Raw genomic sequence first — 13,397 nt, 5'->3', positions numbered from 1 at the left:
AACACATGGCATAAACATTTTGCAAAAATCCAGAAAATCCAAAAAATCTCAATTTTCAAATTCGTTCACGGACCGTCTTTGACGAAATTTCACAAATTTGGGTAGAAACTGTCAATTTCGAAATTATGCAGTGACCCGGTGCGCCCAAAACAGCCTAAGATGCGAAAATTTTACCCCAATTGCGAAACTGGGTATAACGTGTAAATTCGCATTAACTGCAGGGGTCTGTTTCGAAAACAATCCCATTTCTTAGAATTTTCAGCCCAATTTCGAAGTTGGGTAAATTCTGCCATTTTACACAAACTCTAGGGATGCGAAACGAAAATTCAGGTTATAACATCATTTTTACCCCATTTCGAAGTTGGATTATTTTTGCCACTTCGTTGAAATTCCAGGGGTGTAATTCGAAACTATTTGCCATCCTGGTAGGTATGATATCAATCGAACATACTTTGACTTCAAAAAGTCAACTCAATTCCATTTCCTCAACTTGTTTCCACATGCGAACTGAATAACAACTTCAATCGATTTCACTTCCTTCTAAATACATCGAAATCGACTTCCCAACACCAATTCGAACTACTCCCAATCAAAATCAACTTCCACTGGGACTCAATCATCAGTCGAAATTCCCAAATATATTGTGACTCATCTGATTTTGATCAAAACACATTCGATTTTGAGACTATTGATGCTTCACCGACTTGAAAACCTCAGCATCATCATTTATCATACGAAATTATAATGGTTGATTTGAACAAAACTTAGTCAAAATCAAATGCGACTCCAATTTCAAGTTTTCCAAATATGATTACAGATGCGAACTGATATAAAGTTATCACCATTAGTCGACTCATTATCCCAAAATTCAAGTTCACATCTTTCATCTATTCGAACTACAATCATCACACGAAGTCGACCAAGCATACCCAGTATACAATCAAACCAATCGAAAGAAGAAAAAATCATATGAACTCATTTGACCAGAGAAATCGAATAGATGAATAGGAGACGTGTATTGGGCTTGAATTCGATAAACAGTACTTGAAAACTTTTTGGGCTGAAAATTGGATCGATGAATAAAATTATTTCGAAATTTTGATTTGGGCTAAAAAACAATTAGATGAACAGTAATCAGAAAATTGGTTTAATTCATTTAGAATTAAATTTGGATACCAACGAGTAATTGCAAAATTTTGAGAATCGAATCGAACAAAAGAATATGATTGGATCGGGTTTGATCAATGAAAAAATTATTAAATCATAACATAAATATATAAGGTTGTATTACATATTTGATTAAAACATTTGTAGAGAAAAAAAAATACACTCCTATATAGGAGTGAGCAAAACCGAACCCGGAAACCGAAAAACCGATAAAACCGAAACCAAGAAACCGAAACCGAAGCATAAACTGACGGTTTGGGTTTAGATTTTTTGAAAACCGAAAATTTCGGTTTGGGTTTGGTAAAACCGATAGAAACCGAACCGAACCGATTATATATATTGTTTATAAAAATATATAATTTATATTCAAATATAAATATGTTTAGCGAAGTAATGTCAAAAGGATGACCTGGTTCAGGTGGGTAAGGCGCTCGCGTGTTTTTCAAGAGGTCTCAAGTTCCAAACTTGTGTCCAGTATTTCACTTTATATATATATATATATATATATATATATATATATATATATATATATATATATATATATATATATATATATATATATATATATATATATATAATAGATTGTTAATGTGGCTTGGCATGATGATAAAAATAAACCTAGTGAGTCTATAAATAAAAAGACATGGATTCTTAACGTGTCTTGTTGATAAATAATTTAGAACGATTTATGTCGATGAATGCCCTAAAAGTGGAAGTAAACTAAATTACTAATGCATTGATTAAAATAAAATATAGGGTAAATTACACTAATGGTCCCTGTAGTTTCAGATCGAACTTTTATTTTTAACTCGTACAGTCCATATAAATTGATTTTGTTGCGTCTTTAGTTCATGATTGACCTAAAATGATCATTTACCCGTATTCATTTATTTATATTTACTTGTCTTTTATTTTTATTTACAATTTACAAAAAAAAAAAAAAAAAAAGGAAAGGAAAACCCCTCCATCCCTAACTGGCTACCCCTCATCACAACCCTGACCTATCTTTAAGGGGGTGTTTGCGATTGTCTTTCAAAAAAGGTTATTGACTTATTGACTTTTTGAAAAGCTAATAATCAAAAAAGTGTTTGGTAAACTCAAAAGCATTTTTCAGAATAACTTTGATTTTATAAAACATGTAAAACTTGACTTTTTAAAACTACTTTTGTCTTTTTAACCAAAATAACTTAAAAATGAGATTTTAAGTCAAACACTTTTTAACATATTGACTTAGGCCCCGTTTGATAGACATCTTTCCAGCTCCAAACAGATCTTTATGGCTGAATGGACCGGAAAGATTGTTTGATATGCACAAAAAAATTGGTTTTTCCCGATAAGATATGTCTTTCCCAGAAAACTTCAAAACCATATCTTTCTGGCTAAAGAGGCTGGAAAGACAATTGTACCACAAACTCCGCCTCTTTATTTCTTAGATTATTAATTTCTTTTAAATAATTTTTTTTAGTTTTTTTATTGGATTATTATATATTAATAAATATTGTTTTTAATGTATAATATTTATGTATTAATTAATATTATTTTATTGGATTATTAATTTCTTTTAAATAATTCTTTTTTTATTTCCTTTTTATGGATTAATGTATTGGATTAGATTATTATATATTAATAAATATTACTTTGATGGATTATTAATTTTCTTTTAGTTAATTTTTTTAATTCATTTTTATTGGATTAATCCTTTTTATAGACAACACCACCATCCTCCTAATATATTTTTAAAAAAATCATCCATCCCACCACTATCAGAAATAAAACGGGTCAAAAATCACATGTTGAGTTATAAAAAAAAGTTATAATTCCTAGAAATAATAACAACGTAACATCAACTTGAAAAAAAAAATAAACTAAAAACAACTTAATCAATATTATATTTGGATTTTTAAATGATTACTGTGTAATTTTGATTTTTTATGACATTTTATATGTTTTTATAATTATTCAGTAACTTCATCAATCACAATATAGAAAAGCAGGGTAATATTGTCATTTTTCATCATTAAGCACAGTCAATCAAATGTATAATCAAACAACATGGTTTCTTTCTCCGTCAGAAAACTTTCCCATACAGCACTTTCTCAGAAAGCACTTTTTCGGACAGAAACTATCAAACGGTATCTTATTAGCTTTTTCACCATAAAAGTTAATCCAAACACTTTTTAAAAAACTCCTTTTACCAACACCATAAGTCAATAAACACTTTTGTCTAAAAGCACTTTTAAAGTTCAAAAAGCACTCCCAAACACCCCTAACTGTGTGATGTATCGTGTTTCTTCTCTGCTTAACACAGGTGCAAGAAATCCTATAAGTCAATAAACACTTTTGGGCCCTCTTAAAACATGGGCCCTGGACGGTCGCCCTATCGCCCACCCTCTGGGATGGGCGTGGTCGTCGCTGCTATGGATGTTTCTGACGAACATAAATCAGAAACCAATAACCCTCTCCTCTCCTTCTCTCAACTCCGGTCAACTAACCCTAACCCCTGAATTTGGAACATTGTCGACGTCGCTAGCATCTTCGATTTACTCCACCAAAAACACAACCTATGCCATCTCCAACATCTTAGACTTACTCTATCACATTTTGTCACATTTTTTCTGGTTTATTCCAATTCGATTTTGAGTTTGATTTTGGCTTCCTTTTATTTCAGTTTTTAGGAAAAATCGAATCAAAAGAACACCGATATGTTTATCACGAAAACATCTTGCCAAATCGCCATCGATTTCATTGAGGTTTTATGGGTATACCTTCAAGTATTGGTATGAGTCTTCATTTTTTTTTTATTATAAATGGTTATCCTTGCATTTGCGTATTCGATGGAGGGACCTTCTCTCGTTATTCCCCTTCTCAGTTCTCTTGTATTTTTGATGGATTTGCCTACCTATTCGAAAAACCAAAATCACAAAACATAAATGAATTTAAGGATTTAAGTTTTTTTGTTTGGGATTTTAATTGGTTTAACGGTTTTTTATTTCTAGGATTCTATGGGATTAAAGTTTTTCATCGGAAGTATGACCGGAAAATAGATTCCCAGTAAAGATTCTTGCTACTACTTTTCAGGTAGTTTTATACGAGACTATGATCTGTTTGTTCGTATTTTTGTTTTGTATTTTTTTTTTTTTTTTTTTTTTGCATCTGGGTTTTTCTTGTGACAAAAGTTTTTTGTTATTTTTATTGATTTCTGCTTGTTAATGAATTTTTAGTAAAATGAAGATTGATGAATTTCTAGTAAGATGGAGGGCAAAACGGTAGTCTTGACGGAGAAGACAAATGTATGGTAGTGGTTCACCGGAGGAGAACAGAAAGAAAAGGGTGATGGGTGGGTTAGGTGAGAGGAGATCGGATGGGAGCTGGACCCACACATCTAATTATCAATTTTCTTTAATAAATAATAACTTAAATAATAATAATAAAGTAAATAAAAATAATAAGAAGGACAAAATAGTTTTTTTGTTTTTAAGATTAATAGGACCCAATACGCACCAAAACCAAAAAAATAAGGACTATCCGAATGTAGACGTAACGAGCAAGTAGCAAAACTTTTGTGGAAAACGGGATTCGAACCTATAACATCTAGATCCCAAAATGTAGACGTAACCGGTAAGTAGCAAAACAATTCCAAGACATTAAACCTAAATTTATATATTAGTACTATATTGTAGATTTTCTACCTCATTATATTTCCCTTTATTGCTATCATCTTCCCGCCCCTCCCCCTTGCTCCGCTTTACAGAAACGCCGACCATGGTGTCGCCACACGGGATCAAACTAGCGGTACATCTCATCACCACTTACTTCGGCGACATCGTTTCTGTAAGTTTTCCTATTAACCTAATATCATCTACTTGTTCGATCATTTTCCAATTAAAATATCCCCAAGTAGGTTACAATCACATACAATTACAGAAAGTATGCGAATGTCTTCTACGTAAAGGAACGCTATCTCTACAGCAAGTGCTACGATTCACCGAACTCAGTAAACAGAATGCTACCAACGCTTTACTTGTGTTGATTCAGCATAATTGCGTTCAGGCCTTCAGTATCGAACAACAAGGTACTCTTTCTAATCAATTTTTTTTTCTCATTGTTATATTATACACCAACTTCAATTTCACACTACATTTGCAATCGATATGGTTAATTGAGTGTTCAAATTGTTTTAACTTAAGAATGTTTGTGGTGTTTCAATATTTGGCTGATGGATCTGGTGAGATACTATAGGCAATGGCTTCCATACAACTTGCTTAATATACAAAGTGGATTTAGATTCTTTTTCATGCTCAATCTGTTCTGAAAACGAATGACAAATATGTCTGTGCAGGTGGATTTGGGGAATCAGCAAAGATGGTGACTCAATATATGGCCTTACATGACAACATCATCCACCATATGAGGTTCCCTAAGTTCTTAGATATTGTGTCAAAGGAACTTGGACAAGAGGTAACTTTTTTGTTTAATTTCTCTAGAACTTTTTCTGACTGTGTTGCTTGTTTGTTTAGTGCATGGAGATTTTTGAAGGATTAGTTCAACATGGTAGATTATCAATGAATCAGATCATGGATAGGCATAAGGGTATGCATAAGGCCTTGACAAGTAATGAAAATAGCACTGCTGCTGATGTGTTACATGAAAACTTCAGTAAACTTGCTCAGGCACGCTATATTGAAAGATGCCCTGCTCATTCACCATTTCTTAAAACAGAAAAAGAAGATGGTGCAAAGAAAAAAACTCCCAAGTCTAAGGTAACAACTATTTGTCCAACCATTATCAGCCATTGATTATTTCCTTAAATGTGGATTTCAAGAAACTGATACTGAATTTATAATCTTTTCTCAGATGGCTGATGCATCACAGACCTTGGAAGCACGTGCAATAGCAGAAGCATCTCTTATGGAATCAATAAGATTTTTAGTTGAAGCAGATACAGTTACCAATGGTGCCCCTAATGACAATACCAAAAAAAACACTAATACAGAAGTTGTTGGGGAAAAGGTACATTTTGTTTTTATATATGGGGAAAAGGTGCAAATGTGATGACAGATCTCATATGGCTATACTTATGTTTTTCACAGCGCAAGCAACCTGAAACAGGGGCTACAAATGAAAATAAAGAAGTTCTTTGGCGCGTTAATTTTGAGGAATTTGTACGACGCCTTCGCCACAAGGTTTTTTTTTTTTTTTTTTTTTTTTTTTCATTACATACACCCAAAAAATGTATTTAGCTTAAGTTGATTAGATATTAACATGATTATATAATATGTGGTTTACAGTGTTGTGTTGCCCATGTGACAACACGTATGGATAATGAAGCTGGCATTGTTCTAAGTGCAATTTTTGATGCAAGTAGAAGAAATGAAACTATAGTGAAAATGGAAAAAACAGGTATATGACTGCATCTTTTTTGGGCAAATTGCAGAGAATTGTATGTAAAAAATAAAGTGCATTGTCTATATTGGTAAAAAAGAGTAAAGTATGTTGCTTTTTCTGAAATCTTCCATCTTTTTTTTTAATCTTGTTATATTTGGATATCTAAGAAGATTTTAAACAATTTTGGGTATCACAGTTCCACTTTCCATGGATACAATATATGAGGAAGCAATGAAAAGTGAAAAAGGTCGAAGTTTGACTTTAGAACGTGTTAGAGATTCACTTGTGCAGTTTGGTTGTGAACTTCCTATAATTGGGATAGATGAAACATATAGCATTGGTAAGCTTATTATTTTATTAATTATTTATTCATAATCCATTAAAACCTATAATTAAATAAATTGCTATTTATTGTTGCATAGATTTGAAGAAAATCATTGATGAGGCTCAAGTTCAGGAGGTTGAATCGATTGTGATGAAAAAATATGGCAGGGAGGCTTACAGGATATTTAGATTATTATTACAAAGCGAAAGGCTATGTGAAACTGATCAGGTAGTCAAATATATATATATATATTTTTATTATTATTCTTATTTGGCTTTGTATCTTTATAATTTTAGGGTTTTTGATGTAGATATCGATCACTACATTTGTTGATAAGAAAGATGCGTTGAAGATTCTTTTTCAGCTATGGAAAGATGATTTGTTGCATATGGAGGTATTTTTTGTTTGTAGGGTTGTTGAGAATTAATGTTTACCATGATGATGATGATGATGTATGGTACAGAGACTTGGAAATGAAGGTACGAAGATGGAAAGTTTGTATTGGAAACTGAATAAGGTTTCTGTTTGGGAACAAGTTGTAGATGACATGTATCATGCTGCCCTTAACTTAAAGCTTCGTCTTGAATATGAGCTTCATCAGTCAGATGTAACTATACTATCATACAGTTTATTTTATTTTTTTTATATTTTTTTGTTTAATATGATGGACAGGGTTACTTAGATTGTGGTGTTAATTGCTATAGGTTATTGGGAAAGGAAAGTCTGCCGGAAAAGAGGAGGTGGCAAAACGCATGAAGCTTAGAGAGAAATGGGCAGTTCTAGATTCTTCTCTCATGATCCTTGATGATGCTATTATGCTATTTCGTGACTTTTAAACTATTTTATTTATTTATTTATTTATTATGATTATGATTATGATTATGTTGGTTTCGTACATTGAATAAGAAACTTTAATATATACTGTATGATTTTTGGTATTTAGTGGAAGAATTTTATCATCGAATGTGACTATGATTGGGTGTTGAAAAAAACCGAAACAGAATAAACCACCCGAACTGAATAAGGTTTGGTTTTCGGTTCTATTTTTTACTATACCGAATAAGGATCTAGGACTTTTAATCATCAAGATGTATGATACATTTGATAATTTGATTAATTAGTAGATTCCATAATTACCCTTCCATATTGTGTTCTAAGTTCATTATATAAAGATTCAAATCATATTTCAAACTTTTCTGAAAATCATGAATATTATAGTATCATGCTATAAAAGTGGTCTAATGTGATTTTAAAATATGGTTGGTACCAAATCATTTGGATTTGTTTTATGGTATAAGGCTAATTGAGGTTACATATACATAGAGTATAATTTTAACCACTTACAGAATTAACAAATTAAAATGGGTTAGCTTTTGTATTGTTTGGATTTCATAGAATAGACCTCTAGACAAACATCAAATTGATATGCACATTTATTAGCATGCAGCCGTTAAAAAACAAACAATTTTCTTGTATACTGCAGATGTTTGGTCCACCTCTTCTATAGCAGAAAAGTCTGTACATAAGGTCTACAAACTGCAGAACAACACCTATTTCTTCTTACCCAAGTCAAAATCCAAAAAGCCACCAAATCCTAACAAAGACCTGAGAAGATTTCAAGAAACCCTTTTGATCTCATTTGATTCATCTCCTTCGTCACCATCTTATTCGATGTGAGAAAATAGAAGAACTAACAACAAACTTTAAGGATTTCAAGAAAGCAAAGTTCAAAAAACCTTAAATCAAACCAGATTGTTCATGCATTTGGAAATGAGAAAGGCATTGAAAAAAAAATATTTCATAAAATATATTTAGACGGCTAAATAGTGACATTTTTATAACTTGAATGGTGAATTTTGCTATAAGTCCTATATATAAGTTACTAATCCTGTTATAACATGTCTCAATAACTAAATGGAAACAAAATCGTGACTTTAATGCCTTTTTGTACAATGAAAACTTTGATTGTTAAATAAACACAATTTTAAGACTTCCATCATTAAAAAAAAGGTCATGAATTCCAAAACGAATTTACCCTACCACAAATTAGCTGTCCGCAAAAAAAAAAAAAAAAAAAAAAAACCCTACCCACAAAAGCATCAAACCACAAGGAATAAATTTGTGTTTGACAAAACTACAAAAATGGTCTTTGTGATATGTATTTTTTTAAGAAAAAGATCTAAACCCTTAAAAAAATTGGATCAATGGTCATTTTGGACATGTTTATATTTGGATGTGGTCCTTTCCAAATTTAAAAAAACTATTATACCCTTTTATTTTTATTATTTATTATTTATATATTTTAATAATTTAAAAAAATAAGAGAGAGCCTATAACATCTCGGCCCCCTCTCTCACCAAAAATATCATCACCCACCCCATACACCCTTCACTTACAACTCTCTCTCTCTCTCTCTCTCTCTCTCTCTCTCTCTCTCTCTCTCTCTCTATATATAGAAAAATTAGAACAGACACTTTAAACTCACGTCATGTTTTTAATCCTTGTCTCAACATTAGAAGAACCCTCCCTACGAAAATCAAAGAACATGGGTTCGACCCTTTGATTTGTATGTCTTAAAGACAAAGTCGCAACCACCATTTGATCTCTATGAATCAATGACTAGTGAAGGGTTGGATTCATCCGAAGCCATCAGAGCCATCACCAAATGTTGATTTTGTTCTTCAACACACAGACAGATTTCTAAAGATGAACAAAGGAGCTTCGATGTTGTTTATAGAAATCAAGAACAAACCCATATTTATGGGGACAAGCTCCTGAATAATCCCATATTTCATATGTGGTTTTCGTTTATGGAACTAAAAAACCCAAAAAACAAATATGGAATCGATTTGTGTGCATGGTTACAGGTTTTTTGAATATGGTAATCATCTTCCAGATTGAGGAACCTTCAAATTCAAGGGACGAAAAACGTGAAGGGATGGGGAGGAGATACACATACCCGGTGTTGTAAAACTCGCCGAGTTGGCCGATTACTCCTCCGGGTACTCGCTACTCAGTCCCTTATCGATGTGAGTTACAGAATCCCGAGTACTCCCCGATCGGCCCCTTACTGAACTAAGCAGTGTTGTAAAACCTAATCAACTCAATGATTAATATGTATAATATACTTAACGATTTATTATTTAACACACACACATGTGATTATTACTATATATATATATATATATATATATATATATATATATATATATATTAAATTTTCAGTAATTATTCATGAAGTGAGACCATTATGTGTTTTTTAGTTTTTGTGTATTCACATGTATCTAATTTTGTTATATTTCAATCAACTTAAGATTTTAACTTATGATTTTGACATATATAAGCTCCCTAAAAATATTTCTACATGAATTACCGAATCCGAGTACTCCCCGAGTACTCCTGAGTACTCGCTACTCGGTAACGAGTTCTACAACATTGCACATACATATACATTATCTCTCTATCACCCCCACATTATCTCTCTATCACCCCCACTGAATCTCTATCTCGAGTCTCTATTTCTCTTGTCTCCCTTTTACTCACGGTGATTGGTGATCAACTGATAAAAACAAGGGAGTAACATGTGGTGTTGGGTAGTTGAGTTCATTTCGATGTTTGGTGATTTATGGTGGTTTCAGATGGTGATAGGGTTCTGATTTTGTCAAGAAGATGATCAGAATAGGATTTTTTCGAATGTGATCGACTATGAGAATAATGATGGTGGGCGACTCTCGTGTTGGTGGCGAGAAGGAGGGATGGTAGTGAAGAGCTAGGGGATAGATATACTAGTGGGTTGCTTTCAATTTTTTTTTTAAACGACAAACTAATCTACTCCTAATTAAGTTTTAATTATAGTATAAAAATAATTATTAAAAAATATAAAAATAAAAATAAAAACGTATACCCATTACCCAAAAGGACTACCGATCCAATTTTACGAGGGTCTGAACTTTTTCCTCGGAAAATAAATAGACACGGCTATTTTAGCAGTTTTGTGTTTGCGTTTTGTCGTGGTAGGGTTTTGTTGTTGTGATCTGGAGGGAAACTGCGTCTCTTTCAAGTCTCAAACCCTAATTTTGCATCATCAACGCATTGATCTATCGATTTCCACCTGCTAACTCCACTTAAAAGATCAGAGCATTCGTGTTTCACCTTCTTCTATCAAGAGAAGAAGTTTCTCCTTCTTCTACAGAGCTATTGGCGAATTTGTGTTGATTTCACTATGTAAGTTTTGAAATTTCTTAAATAACGCAGAGAATGAAGTCTGATCACGATAATGTTAGACTAGTGGTAGAAGAAGATAGAATCAGCAGGTTGCCAGACGAGCTTATTCATAAGATCCTGTCTTGTTTTGATATTAAAGTTGCTGTTCAAACATGTGTGCTATCATCGAGATGGAAGCTTCTCTGGACATCAATGCCCTTTCTCAACTTCTCAAATGTGAAGGTTCCTGACCTCTGTTCGTTTGCCAAATTCGTGACTCATGTTCTGTGTGGCCTCAACCATCAAATACATGTGTCTTCCGTAAAGCTAGATTTCAAAGGAGCAGCCAATGAGGATTTGTGAGAAATATTGCAAGTTATGCCTTCTCTCACAATGTGCAAGAACTAGCTGTTAATAATTGGACCATAGGCCTCCATGTTTATCCTCCTTGCCTATTTAGCTCTCAGTCTCTTAAATACTTCAATCTTTCTGTCTATGGAAGCGAGCTTGCGTTACACCCAAAACTCCTTGGGATTTTCCAGCTTTAACAACATTGCATCTCAGTGGTATTGCATTGTGTGGTGATCTTTTCTCTAAATGTGTGAACTTAAAGAACCTCACTTTAAAAAGATTCACGATCAAGGGTGTAGATGTATTTGACATCATTGCCCCTCGACTTTCTAATCTCAGGCTTATCAACAGCAGTTGTTCAAAAGTCATAAATATTATAGCACCACAACTTGAGAATCTCACAGTAGATAATTGCCGAATCAAGTGTTTGAATGGTCCATCAGGACTTCCATGTTTGTGCTACAGGGGTTATCGGCCCACACCATTGTCTAAAGATGGATTGCGTTCTCTAAACAAAGTGGACATCTGTTTATCTATGTATTTTTCACCCATACTATATAAGGAGGGAGATGCTCGCAAGATTATTGACATGCTTCAAAATCTCCATAGTGCAAAATATCTTACACTTAATGCTGACATCGTTGAGGTACACTGGTATCATTTAAGTAGACTTACAATGTTTATGTTTTTTTAAGCATTCTCAACGTATATTTTTCTTGTGCAGTGTATTTCCTCATTTCCGGATTTGTTATTGGAACATCCTTCACCTTTTAACAACTTGATAAGCTTGACTGTAGACTCCAGTATGAGAGAGTTTCCACACAAAGTAAAAATGTCTACTGAAGCTAGAAACTTCTTGCTCAACAACTCCCCAAGTGCCACGTTAAGGATGATATATTCATATATTCATAATACTTCACATGCATAGCTTAATGTTTTGAACTCATTATCTTTGTTTTAAGCATATACTCCTTGAGACCAACCTTGAATCCCCGGCTTGGCAGAATCAAACTTTAACAAGTATCATGAACTTAATTTTCGGGGCTACTAAAGATTATGCCAACATAAAGATGTTCATCCTTATTGGATTTATGAAAATGTTAGAGTTAATCTTACTTATATATTGTGGGTTCTTTTTCTCATTGAAACTTTTGATTACTATATGCCTTAGCAAGTGATTTCTTCAACATTGTTGAAGTTTACAACCTAGAACACTAATAGAAATAGTGGTGAGCATTTGGACTGGACCGGTTTGGTAGAAGTGGGGTGACCGCGGACCGGACTGTGGAGGCTAACCGGTCCGGTTCCGATTTCGGGTCCGGGCTTTATGGTTCTTGTACCCATTGGACTAGTACAAATTTAGTTAAATGTGGTACAAATCGTTGAAGGCCTATCAATAGTTTTTTTTTTATTTTTTTATTTTTTTTATTTTTTTATGTTAAAGTTAATTTATCTGTTATGAGGCTTAAAAGGAATACATTTTTGAGTTTGATTGTTCGTTTTAGATTAAAAAGTTGAAAATTTTTCTACCTTGATATCCCAACATCGGGGGACTGTAACTTATTAAATATGTAACAAAAAATAATGAAATTATTGCTTAAACTCAAGTACAAACTCTAAATTAAATGTCAATTTCAAACAAATGAAATATGCATGTTTTAAAATATTCGTAGATTATAAAAAATTGTTGAAACGTTGAAAACTTTGTAGCATTGATATCTCGACTTCGAGAGACTATAACTCAACGACACCAAATTGGGCAGAAATAACCTTCCTCCCCCGCTTCCGAATGCACCTATTTCCCCGACCCTGAAATCCTTCGTCTCTCTCTCTCTCTCTCTCTCCGTTTGACCTGAAATCCCATGTTTAACCTTATTTGCTTTATTTTAATTCGTTTATTTCGTTTAAACTTATATATTACACTATTTATTTAAATACACAACATATATTACACATGGTTTATCCT

At 33.0% G+C, this 13,397-nt stretch overlaps 2 protein-coding genes across 2 annotated transcripts; both read left to right on the top strand.

The window, feature by feature from the left end:
- The first annotated feature begins 4,882 nt into the window (after nucleotides 1–4,882).
- On the top strand, nucleotides 4,883–7,836 carry LOC145165406 (uncharacterized). Its single transcript, XM_079084141.1, has 12 exons — nucleotides 4,883–4,998; nucleotides 5,092–5,239; nucleotides 5,507–5,625; nucleotides 5,685–5,927; nucleotides 6,022–6,177; nucleotides 6,258–6,350; nucleotides 6,456–6,567; nucleotides 6,749–6,892; nucleotides 6,975–7,105; nucleotides 7,188–7,271; nucleotides 7,341–7,484; nucleotides 7,582–7,836. Exons 1-12 carry the CDS (start codon nucleotides 4,930–4,932, stop codon nucleotides 7,711–7,713), a joined length of 1,575 nt encoding a protein of 524 aa, XP_078940267.1. The 5' UTR covers nucleotides 4,883–4,929; the 3' UTR covers nucleotides 7,714–7,836.
- A 2,990-nt stretch (nucleotides 7,837–10,826) lies between these two features.
- Nucleotides 10,827–12,920, top strand: LOC145163381 (F-box protein At1g60400-like). Its single transcript, XM_079082224.1, has 3 exons — nucleotides 10,827–11,439; nucleotides 11,555–12,077; nucleotides 12,156–12,920. Exons 1-3 carry the CDS (start codon nucleotides 11,135–11,137, stop codon nucleotides 12,357–12,359), a joined length of 1,032 nt encoding a protein of 343 aa, XP_078938350.1. The 5' UTR covers nucleotides 10,827–11,134; the 3' UTR covers nucleotides 12,360–12,920.
- Nucleotides 12,921–13,397: the final 477 nt, after the last annotated feature.

This window comes from Lactuca virosa, chromosome 3 (assembly GCF_052849685.1).
Source record: "Lactuca virosa cultivar CGN04683 chromosome 3, Lactuca_virosa_CGN04683_v6, whole genome shotgun sequence".
Lineage (NCBI taxonomy): Eukaryota > Viridiplantae > Streptophyta > Magnoliopsida > Asterales > Asteraceae > Lactuca > Lactuca virosa.
This window is presented reverse-complemented; position numbering and strand designations above follow the sequence as displayed.

Excerpts from the sequence above, each read along its gene's own strand:
- LOC145165406 (XM_079084141.1), top strand. The coding sequence starts at position 4,930 with ATGGTGTCGCCACACGGGATCAAACTAGCGGTACATCTCATCACCACT. Across the intron at positions 7,106-7,187 it reads GGCTATGTGAAACTGATCAG|ATATCGATCACTACATTTGT; the intron begins GTAGTCAAATAT and ends TTTTTGATGTAG. Across the intron at positions 7,272-7,340 it reads ATGATTTGTTGCATATGGAG|AGACTTGGAAATGAAGGTAC; the intron begins GTATTTTTTGTT and ends TGTATGGTACAG.
- LOC145163381 (XM_079082224.1), top strand. The coding sequence starts at position 11,135 with ATGAAGTCTGATCACGATAATGTTAGACTAGTGGTAGAAGAAGATAGA. Across the intron at positions 11,440-11,554 it reads GGAGCAGCCAATGAGGATTT|AATACTTCAATCTTTCTGTC; the intron begins GTGAGAAATATT and ends CTCAGTCTCTTA. Across the intron at positions 12,078-12,155 it reads TTAATGCTGACATCGTTGAG|TGTATTTCCTCATTTCCGGA; the intron begins GTACACTGGTAT and ends TTTCTTGTGCAG.